The sequence below is a fragment of the Rasamsonia emersonii genome (assembly GCF_000968595.1).
Source record: "Rasamsonia emersonii CBS 393.64 chromosome Unknown ctg1118621760130, whole genome shotgun sequence".
Classification (NCBI taxonomy): domain Eukaryota; kingdom Fungi; phylum Ascomycota; class Eurotiomycetes; order Eurotiales; family Trichocomaceae; genus Rasamsonia; species Rasamsonia emersonii.
The window spans coordinates 20,875-35,849 of record NW_013563172.1 but is presented as its reverse complement, the minus strand read 5'-3'; the positions used below and the strand labels follow the sequence as shown (position 1 = coordinate 35,849).

The following is a 14,975-nucleotide window of genomic DNA, read 5'->3' as shown; positions in this document are numbered from 1 at the left end:
TATTTATGATGAATGGATGAATGAATGGATGGCCTAAATTTAGGATTTACTTCTTGAAATTTTTTTTCTTTCTTGGGTAATTAATCGGCATAACACAGCAGCACGGCACGGCATGGCATTCATCATTGATTAGTTGATCAATGAATGCATACATACATGCATACATACATACATACACTTTATGTATCTACCGATCTATATCTATTTATCGATCTATCCATCTATGTATGTAGGCACGATGACGATGACAAGACGAGACTAGACGAGACAAGATGTAATTAATCGATTGATTCTTCTTGATTCGATTTTCCAGCGACCTACCTACGTAGCATGCCAGCAGTGCAAATTTGTCTATTTATTCATTATCTATTTATTAGACCTTTTTTGATTGATTCCAAGTCCATTGTTTCAAGCAATTAGATATAGATATAATTGTCTGTCATGTTTGATTGAACGCTCGATTCTCAGGCTGACCACAGACAAGTACATACATAACAGTACAGTACGGTACGGTACATGCAGGTAAAGGAGAGAATATCTATCTATTACAATATACTATTCTGATTCACCGGAATAAAATTGATAAATAAATAAATAAATGGATAAGCAGACAGATAAATACCTAGTTAAACAGCCGAACAAACCAACCTACCTACATACATACATACATGCAAACAGACGAAAAATCGGAAATAAAAAAAGAGCTGACTCTACGAGTCGAATTCTACTTTGCTGACTATCGTATGTTCTTCTTCTCCTCCTCCTCCCCCACCACCTCCATCATCATGATTATGGCTTCCGTCCGATACTTCATGAGACGACGGGTTATGCTCGCTCGGCTGATGCTGCTGTGCGGAATGCGCGTCTTTCCCGTCTAGCACGGACGCCGCCTCGGCGCCTTCCAGGATGTCGCGGTCTCGTTCGCGGACTCTGCGACGCTCCGGGTCGATCGGGTATGCGCCCGCGCCCCAGCTCGAGATGCCCCCGACCATGGGCGTCGTCGACGAGATCGGGCCGTCATCGTCATCCTCGTCGTCCTCGTCGTTGTTGTTGTTGCGGCCCAGTGCGTTCCGCTCCATCTCCCGTTGGGCCTCGTCCATCTTCTTCTTGACTTCGGCGGCCATGCGCATCCCGTCGGAAACAATGTTGTCCAATACTCCCCGGAGGCCCTTGTTGGGAGGGACGATACCGCCCGAGGCGCCGCCAACGGTTGCGCCCGACATGGCATTGGCTTGCGGCTTGGCGCCGCCGATGTTGGAGAATGTGGTCAGGTTCAAAGAAAGGGATGAGGATGGCGCCAAGGATGCGGGATTCGGTCGATCGGACAGGTGGAAAGACTGGGGGAAGAAAGATTCGAAGAATTGCTCGAGGAGTTCGTCGGCCAAGATCACCATTCGGAAGGTCGGGAGCGTAATGTGCAATGGGTTGTTCGGGTCTAGGGCCGCGTTGGCGGATTCCGCTGCGCTTCGGCCGGAGGGCGAGGTGACAGCAGCCGACGACTTCCCCCCTGGCTTGGGGGTCGAGGGAGCAGCTGTGCTCAATTTCTCTGCCGAATTGGGCTTCTCCTTCTCATCCAGGTCGAGAAGATCATCTTCATCATCGTCATCACCAATCGCAAAAGCGTCTAGCTTCTCTGTGGCACTTTCTGTGCTCTCCTCTTTCTTAGAATCATCCTTAGTCTGATTCTGAGGGTGGCTAGGGTCGGCGTATTCGAAACAGCGTCTGATAAATGAACTGACACTGCCCAGAAATCGTTCATCGACACTGAGTTTCACCTTGTCGCCCGACAGGCTGCCATCCACAGCCTCTGGCGATTCACTCACTCTCAAAGCTCCATCGAATCCTCGCCTCGACAAGAAGAGCAGAGCCTCCGACATCCTGAGAATGCCTTCCCGATCTACCTGTCCATTCCCGTTGTCATCGTACAGGTCGAAGAAGTAGTTGATGGAATTCATGATATCCCGTGTTCCCTTTAGACGCGCCAAGCCATTGACAACATTCTGCAGGCTTAGTCCTTCGCTATCGCTTGACTTCCACTTGCGGTACAGTCGCTGCATGAACTCGTGGTCTGCCGGCTCCACCTTGCCGCCCCATTTGGAATCAGACTTGCTGCGGCCTCGCACACTATAGTTGTCAGAACTGGAATTGTTTCTCGATTGACCGGGTGAATCCGCAATCGCCCACTTCGCCGTGGCCGCCAAAAACTCCCGGAACGCATCGTAGTCCATATGGGTAGGGCTTGGCCCGAGACCGACACGCCCAACCTCGGCGTCGGCAGGAGGGCCCAGGATGGAAAGGCGCTCTATTTTCTTCTTCTCCTGCCGCTGCTTCTCCTCTGCGAGTTGTTTCTGTCTCTGCTCCTGGTCGTAGAGTACCTGGTAGTAGCGATCATAGATTACTCCCAGGTCATCCATACTCAGTTTCTTGCTCTCGGGCCCTAAATTTCGAATCGAGGTTCTCTTGGCGAAGCTCTCGATATTCTCCAACACGGCATCTTTGTGTTTGGCACGCTGCTCCGTGATAACACTATGAGTGATTCCCGCAAATTCTTTAAAGGCGACCACCATCAGCTCCTGGAACCGGGTTATCGCTCTCAACTTCGGGTTCTCGGAACGCGGATGTGCCGATTCGTCCAGGCGAGAAAAGTACGACTTCAGGACGGAAATGAAGGATCCGTCATCGTGCACGTCCAAAAGCTCCTCACCGTTGATCCGTAGAATGGCCAGCCCCACCTGGAAAAGCACTTTAGGCCCTTCGAGGAAAAACACATCCAAGACGCGGAAGGCAAACACGAGAGGCATAGAGTTAATATATAACGAAAGGAACCAGGGCAGGGAAACGACGGACAACTGCACGTCGGACTTGACCAAATGGTCCCACAGGACAGGCATCGTCTTCTCGACGAGTGACTCGAAAACCTTCTGATCCAGCAGCGTGCCGTACATAGTTGTCGAGTAATATCCAGGAAGCAAACGGTCACAGAGAACCGACAGCAAAAAGAATGCTTGTGCCTCGGACATATAACTGGCAAAGGGTCAGCGCATGAGAAGGCCTAGTTCCCAAAGAACAAAGGGACATACATCAACAGAGCTGCAACAACAATGTTCATCGCCTGGCAATAACCAACTTGGGCATTTGTCCAGCTGTAGGCTGTCAACACCCTCCGCAAACGCCCGATACCTTCCTCGCTCTGAAAACCGGGATATTCGGGAAGACTGCGGTTCAAATCCTTCTCGATCTCGTCGATGGCCAGAGACTCTTTCCCCGAGAATTTCGCCAAGGTCTCTTCGTAGAGTTTAGGCGACCTCAAGCGAACGTAGAGAGAACCGGAAGTGAGCTCCCAGATCTCTCCCCGAAGGCGATTAGGCAATCCAACCCGAATAAGTTTATGGAATGTTGGCTGGCGGATGAGAGTGACATTACGCCCGTTCTCTACACATCCCCAGAGGTTAATACGCAGCTGAAGAGAGATAGATCTAGGAATCGGAAATCAACGTACCCCTGAAATACTCGGCCCACAACCTCATCTTGCTTCGATCCCTGAGTTTACGGGCATCTCCGGGATACCGAAAGACCATGCCCAATCCCGCATCGGGCGGCTGTCGCGGTGGCTGATCGGACGACTCCTCACCCTTGGTCTTGGGTGCTGTCAAGAGGTACTCCGAATAGGCGTCTGCCACCACCATGCGCAGATTCTCGATCTCTTTCATCCCCTCCCGCAGCCCTTTCTTCAGTCCGTCACAAAACCGTTCGCAGGCCTGCCTGCTCCCGAGCAATTGGATGATGAACCGTTGTGGGACGAAGGAAGGGTCTTTAGCGGCCGACTGTTTCCCCAATGCACCGTTCCACGTCGTCAGCGCCAGCGAGAAGACATGGCTCAGGCTGTTGAGCCGCTCTACGCGGCGAATGGAGCACAGTGGCAGGGTGAACCCATTGCCAGAAGGGCCCGTCCCATGGGTCTGACCGGTGAAAGTGGTCGCAGCACTCAGACTGGCAGAGGGGGCAAAGCTCGTGGGTTGCGTCGAGAAGCACAGAAAGCGCTCGCTCAAGTGTAGGCGGCCCGTATAGCGAGTCCCGGAGCGTTCCGCATCTCGAGACCGTTCTCCATGCGTCGCCGAAGATGAAGACGGGGGAGCGGGGAGAATGAGCTCCGCAGTGATCTCCTGCAGCGGATTCTGCGAGTCCGGGAGGCGGAATTGCTGGCGAAACAGCGAGGCCTTGGACGGGTTGCGATCCGAGTTTGAAATGGCCGGGATATTGAAGTTGGACGGATCAATGAGGGACTGGGCCTTCTGGACCAGAGACGAGAATTGGAACATGGTGCTGGGAAGCAGCAGACAAGGCTGGAGAGAATCACACTTCGATCGATACCTCGCTAACAGCCTCCTCCGGCACAGTGGAGGACAAGGTGGTAGGATAGCCCAGCAGAGCTGGGTCGAAGCTCCGACACGGCTGGTTCAAGGCAGGGTTCACGACGGGCCAATAATGTCATACGTGGGGGACGTGGAAGCAGGAGCTGAGATGGCCATAGGTCATGGACCAAACAACCACCGCATCGTTCATCAGCAGTCCCTCGGGAGAGCGAGAGACTGGCGTGGAATGAGCGTGAGCTGAGGCGGAGACGGTCGAGACTGATAATAGCTGGAGGTACCGCTGCTGAGAACGGATGTTGTTGGCGGACGGAAGGCTTCCCGCGGAGGATCACCCGCTGGGTCACGTGTGCGCTTCTCCAGCAGGCTGAGACATGTCAAGACTCGCAACTAGCGCGCCCCCTCAGCCTCAAGCCCCGTTGTTACACACTGCCACTTGCCTTGCAAAATCAGGTACATCTACTGCATGTCAGTCATGGATACGGCGAGAATGACGGCAACAATGTAGCAAGGCATATGGGTGCGGAGCCCGACTGGGAAGTAGACTACCTCAATCTAAGCCTTGGCATAGCCCAGTCGAGCAAAGAGAGGACAATCTACTACGAAACTGCTAACAGCTCAATAAAGGTCAAATACCTAAAGTGCATACAAATCACATTCGTCCCGAAGCTACCTACTTGCAACTGATATAAAGAAACCAGGAAAAGAAAAGAAAAGAGGGAGAGACAATTGGCTCGCCAATCCATGGTGCTCCGAAATGAAAACCCTTATAATACTCCCATTCGGCCGATCCAGCAAAAGTTGCACAGTAAGAAAAGGAAAAAGAAAAGATATTCAGCTCAAGCCATCAGTATACCCCGTAGCAGCCAGACCTCAGGGCAGTTCATCAACCCGTACCATTTACTTCGTGTCCGCCGGTGGAACGGCAGCCCCATGCTCCTCGTCGCTGTAAGGGGGAAGTTCCTCAGCGGGAGGCTCCTCCTCCGACATGAGAGCCGCCTTCTCCATGGTGCTACCCTGCTCCACGGTGGCAGCAGAGCGGCTGTCGTTGGTGCAGCGGCGGTAGCGGAGCCACAGGAAAACGATAACCTGGCCGACAAGCATTCCAATGGCACTTGCGGCAAGGCCGGCGAGTACACCCAGAACAGCAGGAACCACAATGAAACGGACCACACGAGAGAAAGTCCGGTGCCAGCCATGGCGGTGGTGGGGGTGACGGTGGGGACGGCCAAAGTGATGGGGGCGGTGATCAAAGTCCGCGGGATGCTCACCATGAGGACGGTGAGTGAGATGAGGCTTGCCGTGGCAGCCCTTACCGCGGAAGGGCAATTTGGCGCCAACGCTCATCATCCGGGCCTTGGCCGCAGCCATCAGAGCCTGGATACGAGCAAACAGCAGGCGTCTCAGGCAGCGTGGCTCTCCACGGCACTGGCTCCAAGAAAGACGGTCAGCGGCAGTGGCCTCAATCTCCGTTCGGGCAATGAACAGTTCACCCGTAGCCGTCTTGATAACGGCGATCGCGAGGGTGTCAACAGGAACAGGATGGCCTGCAAGGTCGAGGACCGTGAAGCGGACGGACAAGAGTTCCATGTCATCCTGCGGAGGCATCAAGGGCATAGCCTCAAGGGCAAAACCCAGGCTAATGGGGGCGGTTTCCTGCCCATCGGACTCTCTTCGCTGCACGGCGTTGACATTCAATGGAGGAGGAGGTAGAGGGAAGACCTGGTCGTCATTGACGAAAAGAGCGTTATCCTTGGCGGAGATGTTCAAGAGCTGTTTGTCAATCTCGTTAGCAATCAGCTCTTCCAGCCAATGGACGGCAGGGGGCATATCAAGCCAACTCACCAAGGACGACTTGACGCCATCAGTCCAGCTGATCTGTCCATCCGGATGCACCTCGGGGAAAGGGCACTCATCACAGGCCAGGGCGACCTGTTGAGTGCGAGCATCGTGAGCTTCGAAGCGGTGGAGGTCCTGGGGCGCAGGGGCATTGTCGACGGCATGAGGCTGGATCTCAGGAACAACCAGGAAGGCCGAGGCGCCCAGCGACAGCGCGCTGGCGGCCAAGACGGAGCGGAGAATCATGGTCAAGACCGCTAGAAGACAATAGACATGAAAAGGTCAAGGGAGGGACTACGGTCAACACGAAAATAGATGGATCGGGACGCCAGTGACGGGAGACAGCGATGGGAGTTGATGAACTCGGGATCGAGCAGAGGGGGATGATGGCAGGAAGGGGGCGGATGGAATGTCTGGCTGGCTGGCTGTCCGGCGTGACTGGAAGATGCGTAAGCCGCACGGCGGACGATTGCTATTATTGGCGGCAGACTCGTGACTGTGGTGACGCAACCCCTGATGGGCGCTAGGAGGCTTTCGGCAACGCTCAGCCCCTCCATCCAGCTCCAGCGAGGCCAAAGCCAGGCAGCAGCAGTCGTGATAAGGCAATTGCACTCTGAAATTGGTTCCTGTGAAGCAGTGAAGGCTGTGATCTGACGTCCTCCGCCAAAGCCATCGATTGTGTTACACTGGCTGCAGCAGAAAGTCAGTGTCACGTGGAATGTCATGTGACTTCAGACATGGAGAAGTACCACAGACCACGATCATTGAAGCATGGGAACCTGGACAAGATTAATAGGATTCTCGCGAATAAGGACATCATCAGGTGGCTAGGTGTGTAACATAAGTCGTATGACTATACATCGAATGAATAGCATTATCATGAATTAATAGTGATACTCTCATCTATCCAAACACCAAGTACATACGTTGTCAACTGGAAACAGAGAGATAGACATACACAGAGTATATGACATCCTAAAGTTTGGATTTCTTCTGGCCCTTCACGTTGGAGACAGCATTGCCTGAGAGGAGAAAGTCTGGATATGCGAAACTGCCACCGATCGAGCTGCTACTAATACGCCAGGATGCTCCGTCGACTATGACCAAAGAAGAAGAGTAACTTGTTAGTTTTGGTTTGTTCAAATATCTCCTTGGATCAAGATATGAAATATAAAATGGAGAAGTTTGGAAAATACTTACCAACAAGAGTCTGGCCATTCACGTAGCTTCCAGCCTCGGAGAACAGATACACCGTCGCATCAGCAATGTCCCGCACAGAGCCGAATCGGCCCAGAGGCTGCTTTTTCGTGGCTTTCTCTTTCTCTGTGGAGGGCACGAGACGCTCGACACCCTTTTGATAACATGTCAGCTTGGGTATCAATCAATCAAAAAGTGCAACCTGTGGATCTTAAAGCAGGCGGGAAATATCCATTATGGAAAATTTTGGGAATAATACCTCTGTATTCGCAATCGGTCCCGGTGCGATAACATTCGAGGTCACGCCCAGAGGACCAAACTCGAGGGCGACATTGTTGGATAATGCATCGACACCGGCTTTGGCGACGGAGACGTGTGTCTGGAACGGAATGCCCGTATAATGGATCGTAGCACTGACAAAGATGATTCGGCCGCCAGTGCCTTGTTGTGATTGTCTTACTGTAGATACGCAAGATATCAGTTAGAGATAAAAGGCCAAAACTGGGCATGATACTACTCACAACTCTTCGGATCCACTCTATGCTTTGCGGCCGACTCTGTCAAGTAAGGGATGGTCGCTTTGAGCGTGTTGTAAGAGCCGAGGACGTCGATATCCATGACCGATTTGAACGCATTGACGGAGAGCTGGTTGATCGAGGCGAGGAAGTTGCCTGCTGCGCCGGCACTGGACAGGTTTGTTTTCCGGTCAGTATTCCATTATTTACTGTCCTGCATTCTGTCTGTCCGTATCATCGAATTGCCGACGTACATCACGAAATCAATGCCTCCTAGCTCCTTCACACAGCGCTCCACGGCGGCTTGCAAGGTGTCGAACTTCCGCACGTCGACAGCCCCAATGCCAATCACTTTGGCACCTGGTCGCGCCGTGGCGATATCCTTGGCCATCCTCTCAGTTTTCTCGACATTTCGCCCAACTATGCACGCGTTGGCGCCGAGGTGGACGAGAGCGCGGACCTGCGCGCTGCAGATGGTTCCGGCGCCGCCGGTACAGAAGACGACCTTGTTGTCTGGGGAGGGAATACTAAGTCAGACCAGCCCGTCATAATGGAGAGAAAAAGAAACAAGGCCGGAGAGGGGAATTGTACTGAAAAGGCCGTCCTTCCAGACGTCGCTGAGATAGTCGGCCTTTGGGATCGACATGGCGGAGGTAATACTGAGCAAGTAGCTTAATGCCAATAGCTGAGCTCAGCTCCGTAGCGATGCAGCAAATTAGCACGGAATGAATGCTTCTTTGGAACCTTCCAAGGGAAGCATACAAGAAAAGAAACAACAATTTGTCAATGTCAAGAAAGATGCCCAATGCCTGGCTGGGCGTTGGATCATATAGCTGATCGCCGATCAGGTATTACGACCGTACGGGGAAGCTTAACGGCCGTAACACCGACCCCACGCCTAAGTTCCTCCGCAGCCGCGGCCCGACAGCATCGAAGATCCCGAATTAGAAAACGCTCACAGCACCGAGGTTTCTCTCATCACGCGCATAGCATAACAGTCATACTAACTTATGCAGCATATGTCTGAGACAAGACAGCAAGTCCCATTCAGTTACAGCACAGTATTTCTTTCCTATTTCGCAGCCACATCGCAAGATCCGCTTGAAAACTTATGCAATTAATTCATTTGACACATGAATTCTAACTCGGGGATCCCCTCACTTATACATACACGATAGTTTCCACAAAAATACTCAATGAATCGGATGCATAGCATATGAGAAGAGGCGGATGTCACTTTCGCAGGTGAAGAATGTAGAGGTGAGATGAGGCAGCTGAGGGGAGGAGGGAGAGGAAAATACATATTTAAGGCTGGTGCGATGCCTCCTTGTTGGCCTGTTATAGATTATATCGACTTTTGGTCAAGAAATACAGCAAGAAAGAAAAACATGAAATGAGAGTCCTCTTGTGAGAAGCCGGCTCCCACGGAGTCTCTATAGTCGGGAGGAGAGCATAACTCGGCCTCACGATGTGGCACGGCAGGTAGAAAGAGGTGACAGTTCACGCACCGTCGCCCCACAGTCCGACAATGCCCATCGCCAGCGCGACACCAGAGAACCAGGCCCTCGCGCGCTGCAGCTTGCGCTCCTGCTCCATGTCCCGCTCAACCCTTTCGCCATTGACGTCCGATTCCGCCTCGACCACGACCAGGTCCTCGTCCTTCTTCGTTGGTGTCGCCGCCGTCTTCTTCTTGAGAGTCAAGAAGGGCACGTCAACGTCCTCAATCAGCGTGCGAGCCCAGGCGGCCAGACCCTTGTCGCGGTTAAACCAGAAGTCCACACCGAACGCGCCCAAGGTGGACGAGAGGCACACCCAGATCAGATAGGGATGTTTCCGACGTCTGGGCGAGACGAGCCAGGCGAAGAGAAGACAGGTGTTTGTCAGGTTGGCCAGGCGAAGAGCGTGCTTGCGGGAGCGTCGCTTAGCGTCTTTCAGAGCGCGAGAGGCGTGAGAAGCAGTAGGGAGTAGTCTTAACGAGGGGATGGTAACAGTCGCCATGGAGTAAGACAGGCCCTGGAAAATCAAACGATGTTAGATATCTATATGGTCTCCGACCTGCTCGTGACGGAATCGAAGAACGAAAAAAAAAAGCGGAGACAGATTCAATCTCCTGAGCGAAATAAACAGAGAAGAAACTGCTATGCTAGATGCTAAGATCGAGATGAATCAAAAACACCTACCGTCAAGAGCCCGAGGGACACCGTCCCAACGAACTTGGTGACCGTAATCGGGCACACCATGATGAAAAGGTGTCGAACCGGAAGAATCTCCGAGGGCAGCAGCAGGCGACTGCGCGAACGATACGATCGACCCGAGAATCCGACGACAAAATACGGAGTATGGGGATCTTTTTTCGTGGCAGGAAGGCTTAGCAGGCTAACCACGATGTCCGGCAGGGACAGTTATCGGAGCCAGCTTGGATGGAACATGATGGATGGAGGGATCGGAATGCCATGGATGTTGTGACGTCGCCGCGAGCTGTCAGGGCCGCGCGCCGTTGGTGAATTGAGCAGCGCTGATTGGGCGGCCTAATTAAACACGGAACCAACGTGGCAGCCAATCATAAAACATGGACCTGGAGATGGATAATGGGCTTTTTAAATAAAAAAGATCTTGGACTGATTTTTATTCAAAGAGTGAGTCAATAACGAGATAGGGAAGTGTCCATGAGGCTGATTCTGCTGTGAACCTCTCACTTTACCCGACTGTCCATCTGATCTGAACCAGACAGGGAAGCTCAAGGAGTGGAAAAACTCGCTAGACCCGGCCTTTTTTTAACAACTTGACCTGACTCGACCAACAAGGCCAGTGTAATCCTTAATCGACTTCTCACTTTGTTCGATTTCTTTGTGTGGCCTGGTTGAATCTGATAGGAGGTGTTTATATTTATGTTTATTCCGTTTTTCCCGTTCTTTGTCTTCTGTCTTTCTCCCCTATCCTGCTACACAACTTTGCACGGCTTCTGATATTGTATCCAAGAGCAGGATTCCAGGTGTACAAAAAAAAGACACATTATGCTGGAAAAGAAAGTCATCATATAACATGCATCAACAAAGAAAGAGAGTCTCTGCGTGAGAGCTACATCAAAGCTTCACCTTTAGCAACCCCGCTTCGAAATCCATCTTACTGTCCTCTTTCAACACGCGCTTGAGGATCTTCCCACTGGCAGTCTTCGCAATCGCATCGACAAATTTGACGCCCCCCGTCAGAGCCTTGTACCGGGCCAGCCGGTCGGCCACATGCTTTTTCACCTCGTCCTTTGTCAGCCGCTGGCCTTCTGGTCCGGGCCGTCGCACGACATATGCCCGTGGATACTCGCTGTCTGCTCGAGGGATCGTGACGCCAATGACAGCGGCATCGATGATCTGTGGGTGTGATAGCAAGACGGCTTCCAGCTCGGGGGGTGCGACCTGAAAGGCGCGCACCTTGATCAGCCCTTTCTTCCGGTCGACAATGTACCATTTACGGGTACTTTCGTCGCGGTAGGCGATGTCGCCCGTTTTGAACCAGCCCTCTGAATCAAACGCTTCTGCGTTCGCCTTTGGGTTCTCAAAGTATCCCGGGGTGATCGTGAGTCCCCGCACGCAAAGTTCACCACGGACCCCGTAGGCAGAGATGTTGTTTCCGTCGTCATCGATCAATCTATATGACAATTTGTGTGTCAGTGGACAAACAGTTGAATGAAGAGGTACGAGCACAGACTTGGCCTCAAGATTCGGGATCAACCTCCCTACGGAACCAGTGTCATCGTGTTAATGAAACATGGTCGCTATGCCGGTCGTTTCCGTCATTCCCCAGACCTGGGTGAAAGGAGCATTGTCGTCCAGTAAATTACTACAAGTATCTAGCAATTACCTCACCATCAGACGATGCACCCTTGCCACATTCTATTCGATCTGCCGTGTAACCGTTCGATCACCGCCGCAATGATAAATCCTCCACTTGTCAAGGTGAAGGAAAGAATGGTCATCAATTCTTGGATAGCGATCTAAATTTGGAGCTAGGAGCCTTACTCTTACGGGTATATATAAACCTATCTTCTATACTATTAACCTAATCTTCTTTACAAAGATCATGAGCTAATAGTTATAGCTTAAAGAAACAAATCCAGCACATACGCAACCCCCACCTTCGTACTTAGGTAACTAACCAACCCTATGCCCGGATAAAGTTGATCGATTTACCAGAGATTAGACAGGTGGTTCGCTCACGTACAGTAAATGCCATTATGCACTAATACTGTACGTCCATACTGCAGTGACCAGTCAGTAAGCTAGTCAAGTGCGTGTGACAAACCCTGCAGGGCCCTGCACATTGAATGGATAGTCGAGAGTCGATCGGAGATCCCTGGACTAGCCTTTCCTCCCTAGGCAAATACTACGGTGCCGCATTGCTCGCTATGAGGTCCGCTCTTCTCCGTACCAATGAGCGGTGATCTATCATCTGTCACAAATTATAGCTATCCTTGCCAGGTATCTGGTCTTGGTACGGAGGAGTTCGTATTCCGTTCATGAGATGGCAAGACGAACTGGCTTCCAGAATATCTCCACTTTTATTTCGGATAATATTACCGTATTATCGTTTTTATTACGTTCAGCATCGATATTTGGTAATTGATGGTTGAGTGTAGCCGAGGCTACCTTGCGGGGTAAGCTGTGACTGTAAATTAGGTGAGCTTACGAGAGCTTATGTGGGCATAATAGTATACGGAGTATTGGAAAGCCGAAATCGAAAGTCAATACTCTGTCTTATTATTGAACGTGGGGAAGGTAATTGTTGAGGTTGGAATAAATAATAATATTTATTCACAGCTAACCGTCCATTTAATATTTTCCAACAAGGCAGCTATGTCCGCAGTCCTGCAGTACAGGGTCCTACTTCTATTAACGCTGCACTAAGGTCTTAATATTATGCACTCTGCTCATGATGATCAAAGAACGCTGTACTTAACAGTGCATAAGCACTAACAGCTGTGCTGAATTTAGGGCTCCATCTGCTTTGTTACCTGTTTTAATTTGTCCTTAATAAATCGCAATTTAGTACGTATTCTCCAACAAGCAGCGAATCACATAGCTGCTTGGTAAGTCCTGATCGCGCCATTGGTTTAGTGGTAGAATTCATCGTTGCCATCGATGAGGCCCGCGTTCGATTCGCGGATGGCGCAGTTTCTTTTTTCCGCTGCTTTCCTTGATTTAATTTTTGTTTTTCTTTTTCTCTTTCTTTTCTTTTTATTTTTTTTAAATCTGTCCATTGCATAGAGCGTCTCTGCAAAAGAGGGCTGATTTAGTTGTCTGGTTGTCCGTGACTTACGCTTGTTTGTCTGGCTGGTCATACGTCACCCCGTGACGCAGCTGGATGACCTCGCAACATCCATGGCGCTGCCACCGCACCCTTTCTGCAGACTCACCACACCACCATGGACCGTTTAAACCTGTATATCCTCACCTTCAATTGCGCCCGCAATCTCGTCCCCACTGACCGGTTCGCTTCGCATCTCTTCGACGTGCTTCCGCAGTCAGATGCATGTCCGCAACAGTCGGTCGCTCCGCCCGAACTCCTGGTGCTCAGTCTCCAGGAGATCGCGCCGATCGCCTATGCTTTCCTCGGTGGTTCCTTGCTAGTTCCATACTTTGACGCCTTTCGCTCGGCCGTTGACCTTGCTGTCGCAAAACGCTGGTCGGACGACGACGTCAAGTACGTCAATGTCGCCACGAAGAATTGCGGTCTGACGGGAATTATGGTCTTTGCCCGTTCGGATCAAGCAGAGAAAATCTCGTGGATTGAAACTGCGGAGGTCGGTGTGGGAGTCCAGGAGATGGGTAACAAGGGTGCCGTAGGAGTGCGGTTAGGCTATCTGGAAAGCGACCGCGGAGACGACACGGTGGATTTGACGTTTGTCGCAGCACATCTCGCTCCAATGGAGGATGCGGTCGACCGGAGGAACGAGGACTGGAGGGGCATTGTGGAGCGTCTGGTGTTTTCGAAAGAGGGCCCCAACGGCGGTAGAGAAGGGATGGATGAAACCGAGGAGCAGGATGAAAGTGCAGCCTTGCTCCAGGATCCACGTCGCAGTCAATCAGGCATATTCGTGCCTACGTCGCACCTCTTCTTTGCAGGCGACCTCAACTATCGCACCTCCGACCTAGGGCCGACGATAAATGATCGCGCTCGATTCCCTCAACTGAATGCAGACTCGGATAGTCCTGTCCATCACTCTCAACTGTTGAAGCACGATCAACTTACGAGAGAGATCCAAGCTCAAAGGACCCTCCATGGCCTGACAGAGGCGCCGATAACCTTTGCCCCCACGTACAAATACTCTCTGGAAGCGCGACTTGCTGCAGCTGAAGGCAGACAGGACGAGCTGAAGGAGTGGAAGTGGGCCAAAAACCGCTGGCCCAGCTGGTGCGACAGGATTTTATATCTCGATCTGCCGCCATGGATGCAAGAAGGTGACCAGATTCAACCGCATGGCTATGATGCTCTGCCACTGTTTCCCACGTCGGACCATCGTGCTGTCGCCCTATCTGTGTCGGTCCCGTTGAAGCCCATTTCACCGCCTGCCACGGCAAATCCCAGCGACGATATCCGACTATCCCCTCCATTCGCCATTGACCGAGATTGGCACAGTAAGAGAGCCGCTGCGAGGACCAAGGAGCTTCTCGTGGGCGGTCTTGCGTATCTGGGTCTGACACGGGAAGGCAATGGCCTCCTGCTGGCCACGACCTTGGGTGTTGCCGGAGGCTGGCTTGTACTCCGGTCGATATTTGAAGGATGAAACTAAACTGTCCTGGTGTCTAACTTGCTCACACGATCATACCTTTCATCTTCATCCGGACTGGTGGATGCTGGAACTCAGCAAGTCAGGAGTTAGCGGAGCAGCTGCCCCTAGACTTGCATGAATGCTGGACTTGGACTCCTTGTGATGCAGTGACAGTGGTATCCGGGTCGTTGAAGCTTCATATACAATTCCAGCCACAGGCACGCCCTCCTTCCACGGCCTGTGGATGAGGTAGGCAAGCCAGATGGGTCTTAGAATGATCCTTGGCAGAAT

At 51.8% G+C, this 14,975-nt stretch overlaps 5 protein-coding genes across 5 annotated transcripts; 1 reads left to right on the top strand and 4 right to left on the bottom strand.

Moving 5' to 3' along the window:
- Positions 1-710: 710 nt before the first annotated feature.
- Positions 711-4,319, bottom strand: T310_4538 (GTPase activating protein (Gyp2); the record flags this gene model as incomplete). The annotated part of the gene is made up of 3 exons (XM_013472575.1): positions 711-3,024; positions 3,081-3,432; positions 3,500-4,319. The coding sequence occupies 3 exons, from the start codon at positions 4,317-4,319 to the stop codon at positions 711-713; spliced, it is 3,486 nt and encodes a 1,161-aa protein (XP_013328029.1).
- A 951-nt stretch (positions 4,320-5,270) lies between these two features.
- Positions 5,271-6,455, bottom strand: T310_4537 (uncharacterized protein; the record flags this gene model as incomplete). Its single annotated transcript, XM_013472574.1, has 1 exon — positions 5,271-6,455. The coding sequence occupies one exon, from the start codon at positions 6,453-6,455 to the stop codon at positions 5,271-5,273; it is 1,185 nt and encodes a 394-aa protein (XP_013328028.1).
- A 729-nt stretch (positions 6,456-7,184) lies between these two features.
- Positions 7,185-10,161, bottom strand: T310_4536 (Oxidoreductase, short-chain dehydrogenase/reductase family; the record flags this gene model as incomplete). The annotated part of the gene is made up of 9 exons (XM_013472573.1): positions 7,185-7,306; positions 7,410-7,560; positions 7,666-7,865; positions 7,928-8,091; positions 8,176-8,448; positions 8,684-8,754; positions 9,093-9,256; positions 9,430-9,934; positions 10,102-10,161. The coding sequence occupies 9 exons, from the start codon at positions 10,159-10,161 to the stop codon at positions 7,185-7,187; spliced, it is 1,710 nt and encodes a 569-aa protein (XP_013328027.1).
- Positions 10,162-11,004: 843 nt separating this feature from the next.
- On the bottom strand, positions 11,005-11,669 carry T310_4535 (AMP dependent CoA ligase; the record flags this gene model as incomplete). The annotated part of the gene is made up of 2 exons (XM_013472572.1): positions 11,005-11,563; positions 11,656-11,669. 2 exons carry the CDS (start codon positions 11,667-11,669, stop codon positions 11,005-11,007), a joined length of 573 nt encoding a protein of 190 aa, XP_013328026.1.
- Positions 11,670-13,337: 1,668 nt separating this feature from the next.
- T310_4534 (Inositol-polyphosphate 5-phosphatase) lies at positions 13,338-14,699 on the top strand (the record flags this gene model as incomplete). The annotated part of the gene is made up of 1 exon (XM_013472571.1): positions 13,338-14,699. The coding sequence occupies one exon, from the start codon at positions 13,338-13,340 to the stop codon at positions 14,697-14,699; it is 1,362 nt and encodes a 453-aa protein (XP_013328025.1).
- Positions 14,700-14,975: the final 276 nt, after the last annotated feature.